General features: G+C 41.6%; 1 protein-coding gene across 1 annotated transcript in view; it reads right to left on the reverse strand.

Moving 5' to 3' along the window:
* Positions 1–12,447, reverse strand: part of PAPPA (pappalysin 1) — a 245,699-nt gene that overhangs the window by 190,389 nt on the left and 42,863 nt on the right. Inside the window, exon 3 of the mRNA XM_050759620.1 lies at positions 2,229–2,374. Coding sequence (XP_050615577.1) covers positions 2,229–2,374 — 146 coding nt within the window. The remainder of the gene's footprint in view (positions 1–2,228; positions 2,375–12,447) is intronic.

Here is a 12,447-nt window from a genome sequence, read left to right on the forward strand (position 1 = left end):
GCTACAATAATGCCAATGATTCTCTGTCTCTCCATGAAGCTTCATTATTAAGGTAATGAGAGGAAAGGACCGTTCCAGGGATGATGACTGGATTGCAGACTTAATGTCTAGGCTAACCCTGTTTGCTTTACCTCATCCCCTCCCAACTCACCCCTTTTCACAGAGTGACAGCACTTGGGCCCCAGTCCTGTTTCATTGCTTCTCTTAAAAGGTGAAATAGCTTGAGCCTGACATCATCCTGAAATACTATAACATGCTATGGATTTATAGCCTCCCTTATTCCTGGCCCTGAGCCAGTCTCTGAAATTTATGGAATTATCAGGAGTAGTTTTTTCTAACTGTAGAAGCCTGCTACTCAATCCTTCTCAGACTCTGATCATGGCCCTTTCAGTTGCTTTTCTAATAGGACAGAATTTCAGAATTGAGAAGGATCCTTAGGGTCTTCTGGCCTCCTAGGACCTGCTTACTTAATACTGAAGGACACTGAGACCTGAAGAAGGAAGGATAATTGCCTAAGGCCATACTGCTAAGTAAAGTCACAGCTGAAAACAAACACGAATTTTGGCTCTAGTCTAGCATTACTTCCATACATCATACTAGGTATGTGATATAAGCTGATCACCTTCAAATTTGCCTAAGCTGCACGCTCTCTTCTGCCCAACCCCGCTTGTCTGTGTCTGTCTATCTGCCTATCTACATATGCCTATGTAGATACCCATACATCAGCTATCTCAGGATTTCTCAATCTCAGCACTATTGACTTTTTAGTCTGCATAATTCTTTGTAGTGGACATTGTGGACATTTAGCAGCATCACTGGCTTCTACCCACTAGATGCCAGTAGCATTCCCCCATTTGTAAGAAGCAAAAATGTCTCTAGATATTGCCAAATGTCTCCTGGGGCATAAAATCCTCCCAGCTGAGAACAAGTAGATATTTATCTTTGTATCTATCTTTATTTATACAACCACACACAGGCACACATACACACACACGCACACACAAATTGGTTTCATTCTCTAAAAAACAATTGAGACATGAGAGTCGTCTGGAGGAAACTAAGTCTATGGTTTCATTCAGCAAAACTTCCATTATTTGAATTTCTAATTTCCAAGACAGAATAGCAGTGGAGCAGCTACTGGACTATGTTTCACCGGGAGACCAGGCAGGCCTGAGGATAGAGTCAGCACTGTCACTGCTGAGCCTGAACATTCTCAGATAAAGATGTTCACTGAGTCATCACGATTCATTCTTGTAAATAATGGGAACATTCTACCAAAGGGAAAATTATTAAATAAATGGCAGTGCCCTTGTTCAAGGGAATATTATGTGGCTATTAAATATCTTGTCTTTAGAGAGGGGGGAATAACCCAGAAGGGTGCTTTTCTTTTGTGATTTTAAGTGAAAAAAAATGTGTGGGAAGTTAAGGAAAAGACTTCTGCAACATGGGAAAAAAAGTAGATAGTATAATATTAAGTGAAAAAAGAACACAGAATTTCATCTATGCTATGATTTTTAAAATGTACAGTTAAAAAAAATGCATGTTTACATATAGATGTGTCCTGGAAGAGACCATGGAAAAAATAAAATTAAAGAACTACAATGTTTGCTTACAGGGCCTGGTTCAGAAACTGTTGTCATGTCTAACTTTTGGTGATTGGTTTGTACAAACTTATGTCTTGTTTATGGATATGTATAATTTGAATGTAAGAAGAGTTCCTGTTGGTGTTGGTGGGTGGAACATGGAGGAACATGGAGTTCTTGCGAACTCACTTTTTCTTGCCTCTTTGGTGTCTTTCAAGCCAACCCATGACTGGCTGTGCCAGTACGGTGTGGTTACCAGACTAAGAAGATATTTGCGGGAACTAGGAGGCAGAGGGTATAAGGAGAAAGCAAACAATGGACAGTGTTGGAAACTTAGATTCCAATTGTGACTGTCACTGTCTTGTGTATGATGTTGGATAAGCCCCATTTCCTCTCTGGGTCTCATTTCCTCATTGATAAAACATGGTTAATAATACGGTGCTATTTCCTTCAGAAAATTGCTTGGTGGTCAAAATGAGATAAAGGATGCTAAAGAGTTTTGTAAATTAAAAAGTGATAAATAAATGGGTTTTTCACCCTCATGACTACCACCACCACCATCATGATCACAATAATGATCAGCATCGCACTAAATGTATTACTGTGCTACTCCAGTTGCCTCCTGAAGGAGTTTCTAAGACTCACCTAAGTGCATTAGAGCCTCCTTGTCCCATGGCCAAGTTGCTACTCCTGCCAACTCCTCCTCTGAGGAGTTAGCAAAGAAAATATTGAGATGTGTTGATCCATCCAATCTAAGAATGTTCTTCAGCTCATTAACATCCAAGTAGGCTCTGAAACAGAAAAAGAACCTTGACTGTTATCATGCCCCCAAAAAGATACTGTTTAAATAATAGGCACACTCCAAATAATTTAGAGCTACTTTGTGTGCCAGGCACTTTGCTAAGCACTTTATAAACACTACCTTATTGAATTCCCCCAATAATATTATAAGTAAGATGATTCCATTTTACAGATCATAAAATTAAGTCCTCGAGAGTTTAAGAGGCTTGCCAAAGTTGTTAGGCTTCTTATGAATAGAGATGTAGGGTAGTATCATTATCTCCAGAGGCTTAGAGAACCTTCTTCATACCTAACTAAGTTCAAGATGCTACTTGGCAGTGTTTTCCTTTTTCTTAATGCTGTCTCTCCCCAGGAGTTCTCACAGAGCCCAGCCAGTAGCACACATTAATGATGGTTTCCTACTCGTCACCTCTTAGAATAATAGAAGGGCCTCCCCATATATGAAAGTCCAAGTTCCTAGCATGGCTTCCAAGACACAGGCTTCTCTTTAGCCTCATCTCTCTCTACAACCTCTCTTGAGCACTCCACTGCATACAGACAACATCTCTGCACCCTGTATGGTGCATTATCCCATTGGTACCTTTATTCATGCTGTTTCCTCTGCTGGGACTCTGATCAGCATTTTGTTCTCTGATGAACAAATACAAAGTCTGTTCTGGTATCCCTCCTCCAGGAAGACTTCCCTGATGCTCTTTTCACCTGCACCCCTTTTAACATCTCCATACTCGTCCACCTCCTACTAGCAGTGCACTCTCTCTCATTTGCCATTTCAATAAATTGCTTCCTCTTTCTATTATATAATACATACTTGTGGCCACCTGGGGGAAGGGGAGGTGCCCTATTCATCTCTGTTTGCCCAGTTCTTGGCACAAAGCTTGATACCCGGTGAGCCCTCAGTAGATTTTGATGGAATTGAATTAAATTGGGAAAAGTAAGAGTAAAAATACTTAACTCTCAGTCTCAAATTCAATAATTCCTGACTAATGGGGCCTTGGTTTCCTTATCAATACATTGAAATTAGTAACAGCTGCCTGATGCTCCACAGAGCATTTCTGTGGGTGGAAAACCTACACCTCTACCCTGCTGTGAACAGGATACATCTGAGACCTAGCATGTCATGACCGCCCATGTCACAGAAAGCCCCAAGCTCACGAAACCAAACATTCCTGTGACCATAATTTGTACAACTTTTCGCAAAAAACATGAGTTGAATATATAGGTGGGCCCAGGAGAGCTTACATCTATATCTAGGTTGAGTTGACTAATTCCAAGAATAGCCACACAAACTCAGATATTGACCTGAAATCTCGCTGCTGAGCCCTTCTCTTCCCCAAGAGCCCATATTCAACTTCTTAGGCTGGAAGCCTTGTGAGGAATTCTATTCAGTCTGCTCTGTCATCAGGGAAGAGAACGAGGAAAGAGACAGCCAACATTTATTAAGCATTTGCTGTATGCCAGACCCTGTGCTAGGTACACATGTCTCATCCCTGTTTGGTAGCTGAAGCAATGCAATGGAGTGGGTGAGATGGCTCATTCTTAAGCTACAACCCTGGGTTTGAAGCCAGCTCTTCCACTTTATGGCTGGGCCACCCTGGGCAATGTACTTAACTTCCTGCACCTCAGTTTCTTTATATACAGAAAGAGTGTGGTAATAGTACCTACCCCATACAGCTGTTCAGAGGGTTAAGGTAGTTAATAAAGAGAGCATAAAGGGCTTAGAATAATGCCTGGCATGTAGAAAGCCCCAGTGCATGTTTAGCTATTCCTATCACTTATCCCCATCATACAGATGAAGGAACAGGGGTTCAGAGATCACACAACTGGCGACAAGGCCAAGTACAAATCTAGACGTGTCCAACTCTTCCCACAACCTCACCCTCATTTCCAAGCTCACCCAGGCCCACAGTGAAAGGGGAAACAATGCATGGGAGGAGAATGAAAACACAGAGGAGCTGAGATTTTCTTGGATCAGCCCTTTCCACATAATTTATTATTTTCTAATTGATTTGTTCATTTCCATCAAATGTTCTCTCAGGCAGAGAACACAAATGTTATTAGAGAAAGCCACCTCTGCCCCATAGCTCTGAGATGAGAAAGCTTCAAGAGAAAAAGGGTGGGGTAGGGGCAGGGGAGACATTTTAATTGGTTGTTTATTCAGTGGTAATTGCAGAAGCCAATCTTTTCAAGAAGTGGTATTCATCCTAGCCCAAAGCAGAGAAGTGGGATGTGGGAGCCTCTCCCTGGCTTGTACGTGATTTTTTTTTTTTCATACTTTGGGAAGCCTCCATTTCCCTAAGGCAGAAGAATCCACAGCAGCAATCCAGGCCCCACTGGCCTCTCTCTTCCCCACCTCTCCAAGGGGAACCCACCCAAAGGAAAAAAAAAAAGCAACAACACAGCCCTGTGGATGAAAGTTTTCCTTTTGCTGCTTGAGGTCTTCCCACTAATACAGAGCCAGGCTGAGTGTCTCTCAAATATATCAGGGGGAAAATCTTCGGGACAGGAGTCCATGTGGGTATTTACCTTCCTACCCCTATGCCTTGAAAGGATTTTTTTTTTTTTTTTTTTTTTTTTTTTTTTTTGCGTCAACAAGATAGAAGAGAAAGCACAGGAGGTCAACTTCAGAAGGACCATGACTGTCTAGGGATAGTGAAGGTGAGAGAAGGAAAATGGCCACCTGACTTCCATTTTGCAATTGTTGGGAAGGCTGTGTATACATTGTAAATTGGTCAAATGTACTTTAAAATGTCAGGGCTCATGCTTGTAATCCCAGCACTTTGGGCAGCCAAGGCGGTGGGAATGCTTGAGGCCAGGAGTTTGAGACCAGCTTGGGCAACACAGGGAGATCCCATCTCTACAAAAAATTTAAAAAGTTAAGCTGGGAATGGTGGCACGTGCCTGTAGTCCCAGCTACTTTGGAGGCCGAAACAGGAGGATTGCTTGGGCCCAGGAGTTCAAGGCTGCAGTAAGCTATGATTGTACCACTGTACTCCCACTTGGGCAATAGAGCAATAGGCCATCTCTTAAAACAAAACCCAAACAAACAGACATTACTCACTTCCCAGAAAAATCAGTCAAAATCCCCAACTCACACAGAGTTGGACAGACAGACCTATATCTATCGGCAAGTTGTCTGTCCAACTCTGTGTGTGTATTAGTCTGTAGATTAATCTGTGTGTATTTATCTGTAGCTTAATCTGTGTGGCTTAATCTGCGTAGAAGCTTTGCTACTCAGAATTGGACAGATAGACCTATATCTGTGGACAAGTAGGTTTAAGTCTCTGAGTATCAATTAGCTCGTGCAGATCCCAACAGGATCAAATAAGATAGCTCAGCACAGTCCCAGCACTTAACTAGAAAATGTGGGCCTTCATATCCTGGTCTCCTATTTTCTCCTGCTGGGAAAGAACCTAAACTGACAATCTGCCTCTGGGTGGCTCTCCCAGTCTCAGCTTTCAGTGTCTCTTCCTCATTACCCAACCTTCTTCCTCCTACAACCTCAATCACTCAAGTTCTCTTGGTTATCTTATTCTGAGAACCTCTAGTTTTTTCCAATTATGCCCAACCCCTAAGCATGTCCATTAGTTTCCCTTCTCTGCCTTGCAATCTTTATTCCCGATTCTTGGCCCTTTTAAATCTTATGAACCCTGCAAAGTCCAGCTTACATGTGATGCACTCTATGTATCCTCTTATGACCACCCTCGTCTGTAAAGTAGGGATGATGATTACCACCTGTCAGGGATGTCATGAGGATTAGAGGCAACACAGGTTAAGTGCCTAGCATGGTGACTGGCACAGAGAAGGCATCACTGATCAGAATAGGCTCCTTTTATTGCATTATTGTTAGCAAAACGAAAATTATTAGCAACACTCAAATCATCATCATCACCTCTATCTGAAAATGAGTCCTCCTTCCTCTGTGCCCCCTACTTTTAATTCCAGTACTTATCACTCTGCTTTGGGTTATATTCACTGTGTGAGCATCTATCTTTTCTATCAGGTAATGAGCTTCTGGCAGTTGGGACCAAATCTTTATTATCTCCGTATCACTTAAAAGTATCCTTCAAGAGAGAACCACCACCGATGGGCAGCTACTGAGTGCCTCTCTCTCAAATTGCATAGTTTCAAAACAGGATGAGCAAGCCCAGAGCTCAAGGAAGGGAAATGACTTGCCCAAGGTCATATATCTAATACAGGGAATAGAAAAGCCTGCCAACAAACCGCTCTGCTCTAACCTATGTACATGTCACTCGTGTATAGCAGCAATTTTGTACCATAAGTAAAGTCACCTTTTCCTTCAGGTGGACACAGTTCCCTGCATAGTTTAGAGAACAAATCATGGGAAGGATGGCAGCCTCCATTCTCTCCCTCAGCTGGACACCTGGGTGTGGGAACCTGCATTGTCTGAATATCTGACCACTCCTCACTATACTCTGCTGGCTGTTCTGTAGCTTGGGGTCCCTACCTGTTCAGTGAGGTTGTGAAATAGATCAGTGTCTTCCAGATCATGGTCTACAGAAGGCTAAATTTATAAGAAAGAGATGAATATTTAAAGAAAAATGTTGCTGAATCAAATGGGTTTGGGACATGGTCTGTTAAACAAGGTTAAATACATATATTTTTTTAATTGCAAGAATTTTCGGAGCCTCAAATATACAAAATAAGAGTAAGATAGATAGTGCAGGAAGTGTACCCAAAAATATGTAACCATAATTCCTCTTCCACACCCCTCCCCCTTACACACTTCCACCTTTGCCAAAAACCAAACAACAGTACAAACAAAAAAGTTTGGAAAATGTTGGCTAGATCGAAATGTCCCTCCTGATTTAGATACTTTCCCCTGAGCCGCGTCTCAAGAGTGGTGTCTCAGTGTCTGTTTTCTTCCTACACAACCCATGCACCTGGATCCCACTGTGGAGATTGCGGGTCCCCTGGAATGTCTGTTTCAGGGGGCCCAGCCCTGATTGCCAAGGCGCCCAGACTTTACCCCTTTGCCAGAACTGCATTTCAAAGCCATGAGTGCAGTTCTGGAGGGAGATCAAAGCTCTCTCAACTCAACTGTCATTAGAATATTTTCTTTATGCATCTCACTCGTTGGTGAGTGCCAACAACATATTTCCTAAATGCACTGGCCTGAGATGGCACAACTCTGTAATAATCTGAATGAGAGGGCTGTCAGGGCCTGTTTTATTGAGAGAGAAGCAAAAGGGAACCACATTCAAAATGCAAAACAACAACAGCAACAACAACAAATCCTTTAAATAAAATCATGTGAAAAAAGTGTGAGAAGGCCTGAGTTTTTTCACCTCTAGAAGCATAATACACTGGCCTTCCCGTTTCAATGGTACAGCTTATAGTGAGCCCAGGTCAAGACTGAGGACTCTCAATTTCTATTCCCATTCAAAGCAGGTCACTCTTCAATGGACTTCCCCTATGCAGAAGTGATAGCTGAAGAGATCTTTAAGCAACATCATGCCAGAGTCATGCTTCCTGGGCTCTTGATGGGTGTGGCTGCTCACAGAGATGGTGCTGGCCATGTGTAGATGCCCTCAACTGGAGGAGGGTTTGTGTGAGCTATACACCGGCCAAGAGTGGACCACTTTTAAGCTAGCTAGAGACTGGGAACAGTTATTTCAGGTTAGAATAAAAGGCAGCAGAGGGTGATTTTAAGAGAGAGACAGACTGGCATTCAAATCCTCCTTCTTCCACAAAGTGGCTCTGTGGTCTTGGACAATTGACCCTGTCACTTTGTATCTCAATTTCCTCACCTGTGAAATGGGAATTAGAAAATTCAACCCAGAAAGGGGGATATAAAAATTCAAGGAGGAAGGAATGCACAAGGAAATGCCTAGAAGAGTACTCAACTCACGAAAAACCCTCGAGATGCAAAATTCTCTTTCAAGCTAGTTGATGGATCAAGAGAAAACTGGCCTTAGCTCTGAATGCCTGTTGGGTTCCTGCTCCACCAGCCAACCCTGGTTCCCAACACTGGATCAATGTTTTTACCTTCTTCACAGGAGGTTGTCCTGTTTCTCCATCTCATAGAGCAAATTCTGTAACATTGCCCATTTCCAAATTCTGATTGTAGCTTGTCATTTCCAAGGAGGTTCTCAAGTCCATGAACCACTACTTAATTCTCAGAACACACCAGACCATTTGAAAATGATTATCAAATATAAAGATCAAAGCCACTCAAGGCAAGTCATTAAAGCAAGATAAACCTCAGAATGTTTATTGCATCCATATCCTTGTTCCAAATAACAAGCTTTCTCCAAGCTGTGACCAGTACAAAAACCTGAATTTTGTTCTTTATCCCAAGGGCCCTAACAATCTGGACTTGATCCTCCTGCTTAGTTGCATTGTCAAAAATGCCTAAATCTGCCTCTCCAGTCTATAAAAAGAGACACAGAAAGAAAATGCTGGGAGAGTTTATTAAATTCTTGGAATCTTGAATGATTAGTTTCCAAAATAACAGATTTTGTATGGAAGCTTGACACATAGAAAAGAAAAATGTAATAGCATCAATCAAAGACTAATTTAAAATTGATCATTCCTTTATTTATTGAATGAGTCATTCTTTCCTTACCTCCATTTTTTCCTCCCTTTTTCCCTGCTTTCATTCTTTCTTTCCTTTCTTCCTTCCTAATTTCCTTCCTTTCCACATATCATTCATTCATTCTTTTCTGCTTTCATTCATCAACACTTATTGAGATTCTATCAAATACCATGCTTTAAGCTAGAAACTTTGCCTCTAGATAATGAAAAAAAGCACAATTTTCATTATCAATGTATTAGAAGTTTTATGAAGAAAGTGAGACGAACAAATGAATGATCACAACATAATATGATAATATTAATAACACTACCATTTGGGAAAGTTTACTACACACTGGAACTGTTGAAGTATTTTTGTATATTTTTTGAAGCTTTTCAAAAGCCCTAGAGTATCCCCAACTTATAAGTGATGGAACCAAGGATAAGAGGGCTGACACCACTTTTCCAAGGTCCCTCCACTTGGAAAGTGTCAGAGGTGGGACACAACCCCTAGTCTGTTTGATGCTACCAACCAGATCCTTAGCCATTAGTCTCTTACTTCCTCTTATCATATGTGTTACGATAGAGAGGGTGGGTGTTAAATATAATGAGAGCATGCAGCAATGACACCCAGCTGAAGGAGGGTCAGAAGCCACTGAGGTTTTCACATAAAGAATAAACCCTGGTTTGATACTGAACCAAGTGTGGGAAATAGAGAAAATGGCAGAAGCTCCAGAAAGCCTAGCAGCGTAAAAGCATGAGAAGAGACACTACAAGCCCTCACTTGCAAGTTTGAGGAACCTCACAAGATGAAGCTGGAGAGGACAGCAATGGTTACATCTGTGCTATAGTTTGGATATTGTCCCCTCCAAATATCACATTGAATCACCCCAATGTTGGGGGTGGGGCCTAGTGGGAGATGTTTGGGTCATGGGGGCGGATCCCTTAAGACTCTAGCATCTCCCCACTCTCTCTCTTGCTTATTCTCTTGCCATGTGATCTCTGCATATGCTGGCTCCTCTTCACCTTCCAAGCATGAAGGGAAGCAGTTCAAGTCCCTCACCAGAAGCAGACACTGGTGCCAGGCTTCTTGTACTGCCTGTAGAACCATGAGCTAGGTAAATCTCTTTCCTTTGTAAATTATTCAGTCTCAGGTATTCCTTTGAAGCAATACACAACAAACTAAGACAATGAGGAAGGGTCTTGTATACCAGGCAATGGAGAATTGAAAGTGTCCTGGGAGTCCCAAGCAGACGACGGCAGATTATATGTAAGAGGATAAAATGATCTGGTTTACATTTTCCAGGGAGATTTCTGAAGGAATTTGGGAGATGGAGTAGAGGTGATGAAAGTGGAGAAGGAGGCATTTGCAGTGTCTCACAGCAACAGGAATGTATATAAGAAGTAGTGGTATTCGTACATGGGGAAAAATTTGATACTGAGTTAGGGTGGGAGTGAGGGAAGCTGAAATGTTGGTCTGGTTTCTGATTTTGTCTTCTGTAGTATTTTTCTTCTATCAGTCACAGACACTGCACATCAAAGCCCCCTTTATTGCTGTTCTAAATGCTAGACCCAGTAAGAGATTTATCTGCCAGCGGCATGTCCTTTGCTGAGTCTCCTGGAAGGCCAACCCATAGGAAAATCACAGACCTTCAGCTCCTTGTGGATTGGATCACGATGGGACCAAATAATGGGTGGGATGGAGAATCCTGGGAATTTGGTTCAGAGGAGAGAAGGTGCTGGTTCAGAGAGGCAGAGTGTGCCAGTGGTGAGGTTCTTAGACTTTTGGGATATTATTAGATTGATGCACAAGTAAACTGTGGTTTTCAATCTTACGTTTAAATGGCAAAAACCACAATTACTTCTGCACCAACCTAATAATAAACATTGCGATGGAAGTCAGCAGTGATGTGTAATTTTGATGGATAAATAAAGCATTCAAAAGGGGAAAAAAAACACTCCACCATGTATGAGGTCCCTCATATCATAAAATAAAAGGTACTTGAGTAGTACTCCAAAAGAAAAAGTAATCTCAGAATAAAGAGCCCTATTTTACAATGCATGTGTTTTACTAGAAACTACACAGCTGCTATTTTTCTCATTTACCTTTTGTAAAATAATTTTAGAGACTGTTAGGACAGAAAGCAAAGTGTCAGAACACCTGGTTCCTGGCAAGCTCAGCTACACTCACTTGGTTAACATGAATCATCCTCTAGGACACAGCCTAAAAGCTACTCTGACCCCCTACGTCTGAGTCAGGTAGCCATTCTCTGTGTTCGCTCAGCACCTTGGACTTCTCCATAACAGCAATTATCCAGCTAGCTATTTATCTTGCTGCAGGAAATTCCAAAAGGGCTGAATTACAGGTGTCCTGTGCAATGTTCAATGTTGTACTTCTAGCATCTGGCACTGTGCTTGGCACATAGAAGGTAGTCACACACACTCATGCACAAACTATTGGATGAACAGTCACTTCCCTAAGATCTTCTCTTGGGGTACTCCAATCTCTGTTTTGACAGCCTCAGAAACTCAGAGTTCATTTATTTTCAGAGCAGCCATTAAGGCATGAGGAACCTCTTGCTAAGTAAGGAGGTGCAACAATTGAATTGTGATGCTGTGTTCAAAAGTAACACAATAGTAATGTAATTATCTTATGTCAGATGATCATTTTCGCAACTGAACTATAAAGTTCAAGGGCCCACAGCTCTCTTCCCGCTACTTCACTTCCTTCTTGGAGCATCAAAACCACAATTAATAAATAACACAACTGACCACATTGAGCAGAATATGCACAACTCATCGACAGCCCTGTGATTTGTCTTACGCTTAAAGAACAACTAAGCAAAGACAATCACATCTCCTTCATAAGCTGCAGCAGTCACAATGTTTTAGGAACAAAGGTTATTTCAGAAGACTGCATAGTTTGGCTCTAGACTTTAGCCATGTAGGCACATAACTGATGTGAAGGCTAACTAAAATATAGTAAGTTTAGAAAGGATAAATCAAGAATTATATAATCACCAATATGTGTTAAAATGGCAATGTCTAAATTTTAATCTGGACCATAGCCCCATACAAATCACTTAACCTTAGGCAAAAAACAAATTTATTTAAAACTAAAACAATACAGTCCGTACAGTACATGTAGGTCCCTCTGGATGACCTTGAATAAGTCTAGTAACTTCTACAAATTTGGGTCTCCTTTGGGGTTAAAGAGAGACAACTCTTAGAGAGTCATGTGATGATCAAGAAGTTCAAGTATAGAGAAATGATGCTAGAAAGCATGACATTATAAGTCAGGCTGTCAAAAGTAGAAATAAATTCAAATTGATTTTTGGAAAGAGGATGCCACATTTGGAGCCTGAGGGAAAATAAAATAGCAGACATGTAGACTGCCCCACTATGGGGTACCATCACAAGGCCACTGTTGGGACTTGAGAAATATGAGTAGGATTTTTTTTTCAACTTGCCACAGAGCATAATTGTTCCTCATTACCACATTGAACACTTTGTACTCAAGTAGATACAG

The sequence above is a fragment of the Macaca thibetana genome, chromosome 15, assembly GCF_024542745.1.
Source record: "Macaca thibetana thibetana isolate TM-01 chromosome 15, ASM2454274v1, whole genome shotgun sequence".
NCBI lineage: Eukaryota > Metazoa > Chordata > Mammalia > Primates > Cercopithecidae > Macaca > Macaca thibetana.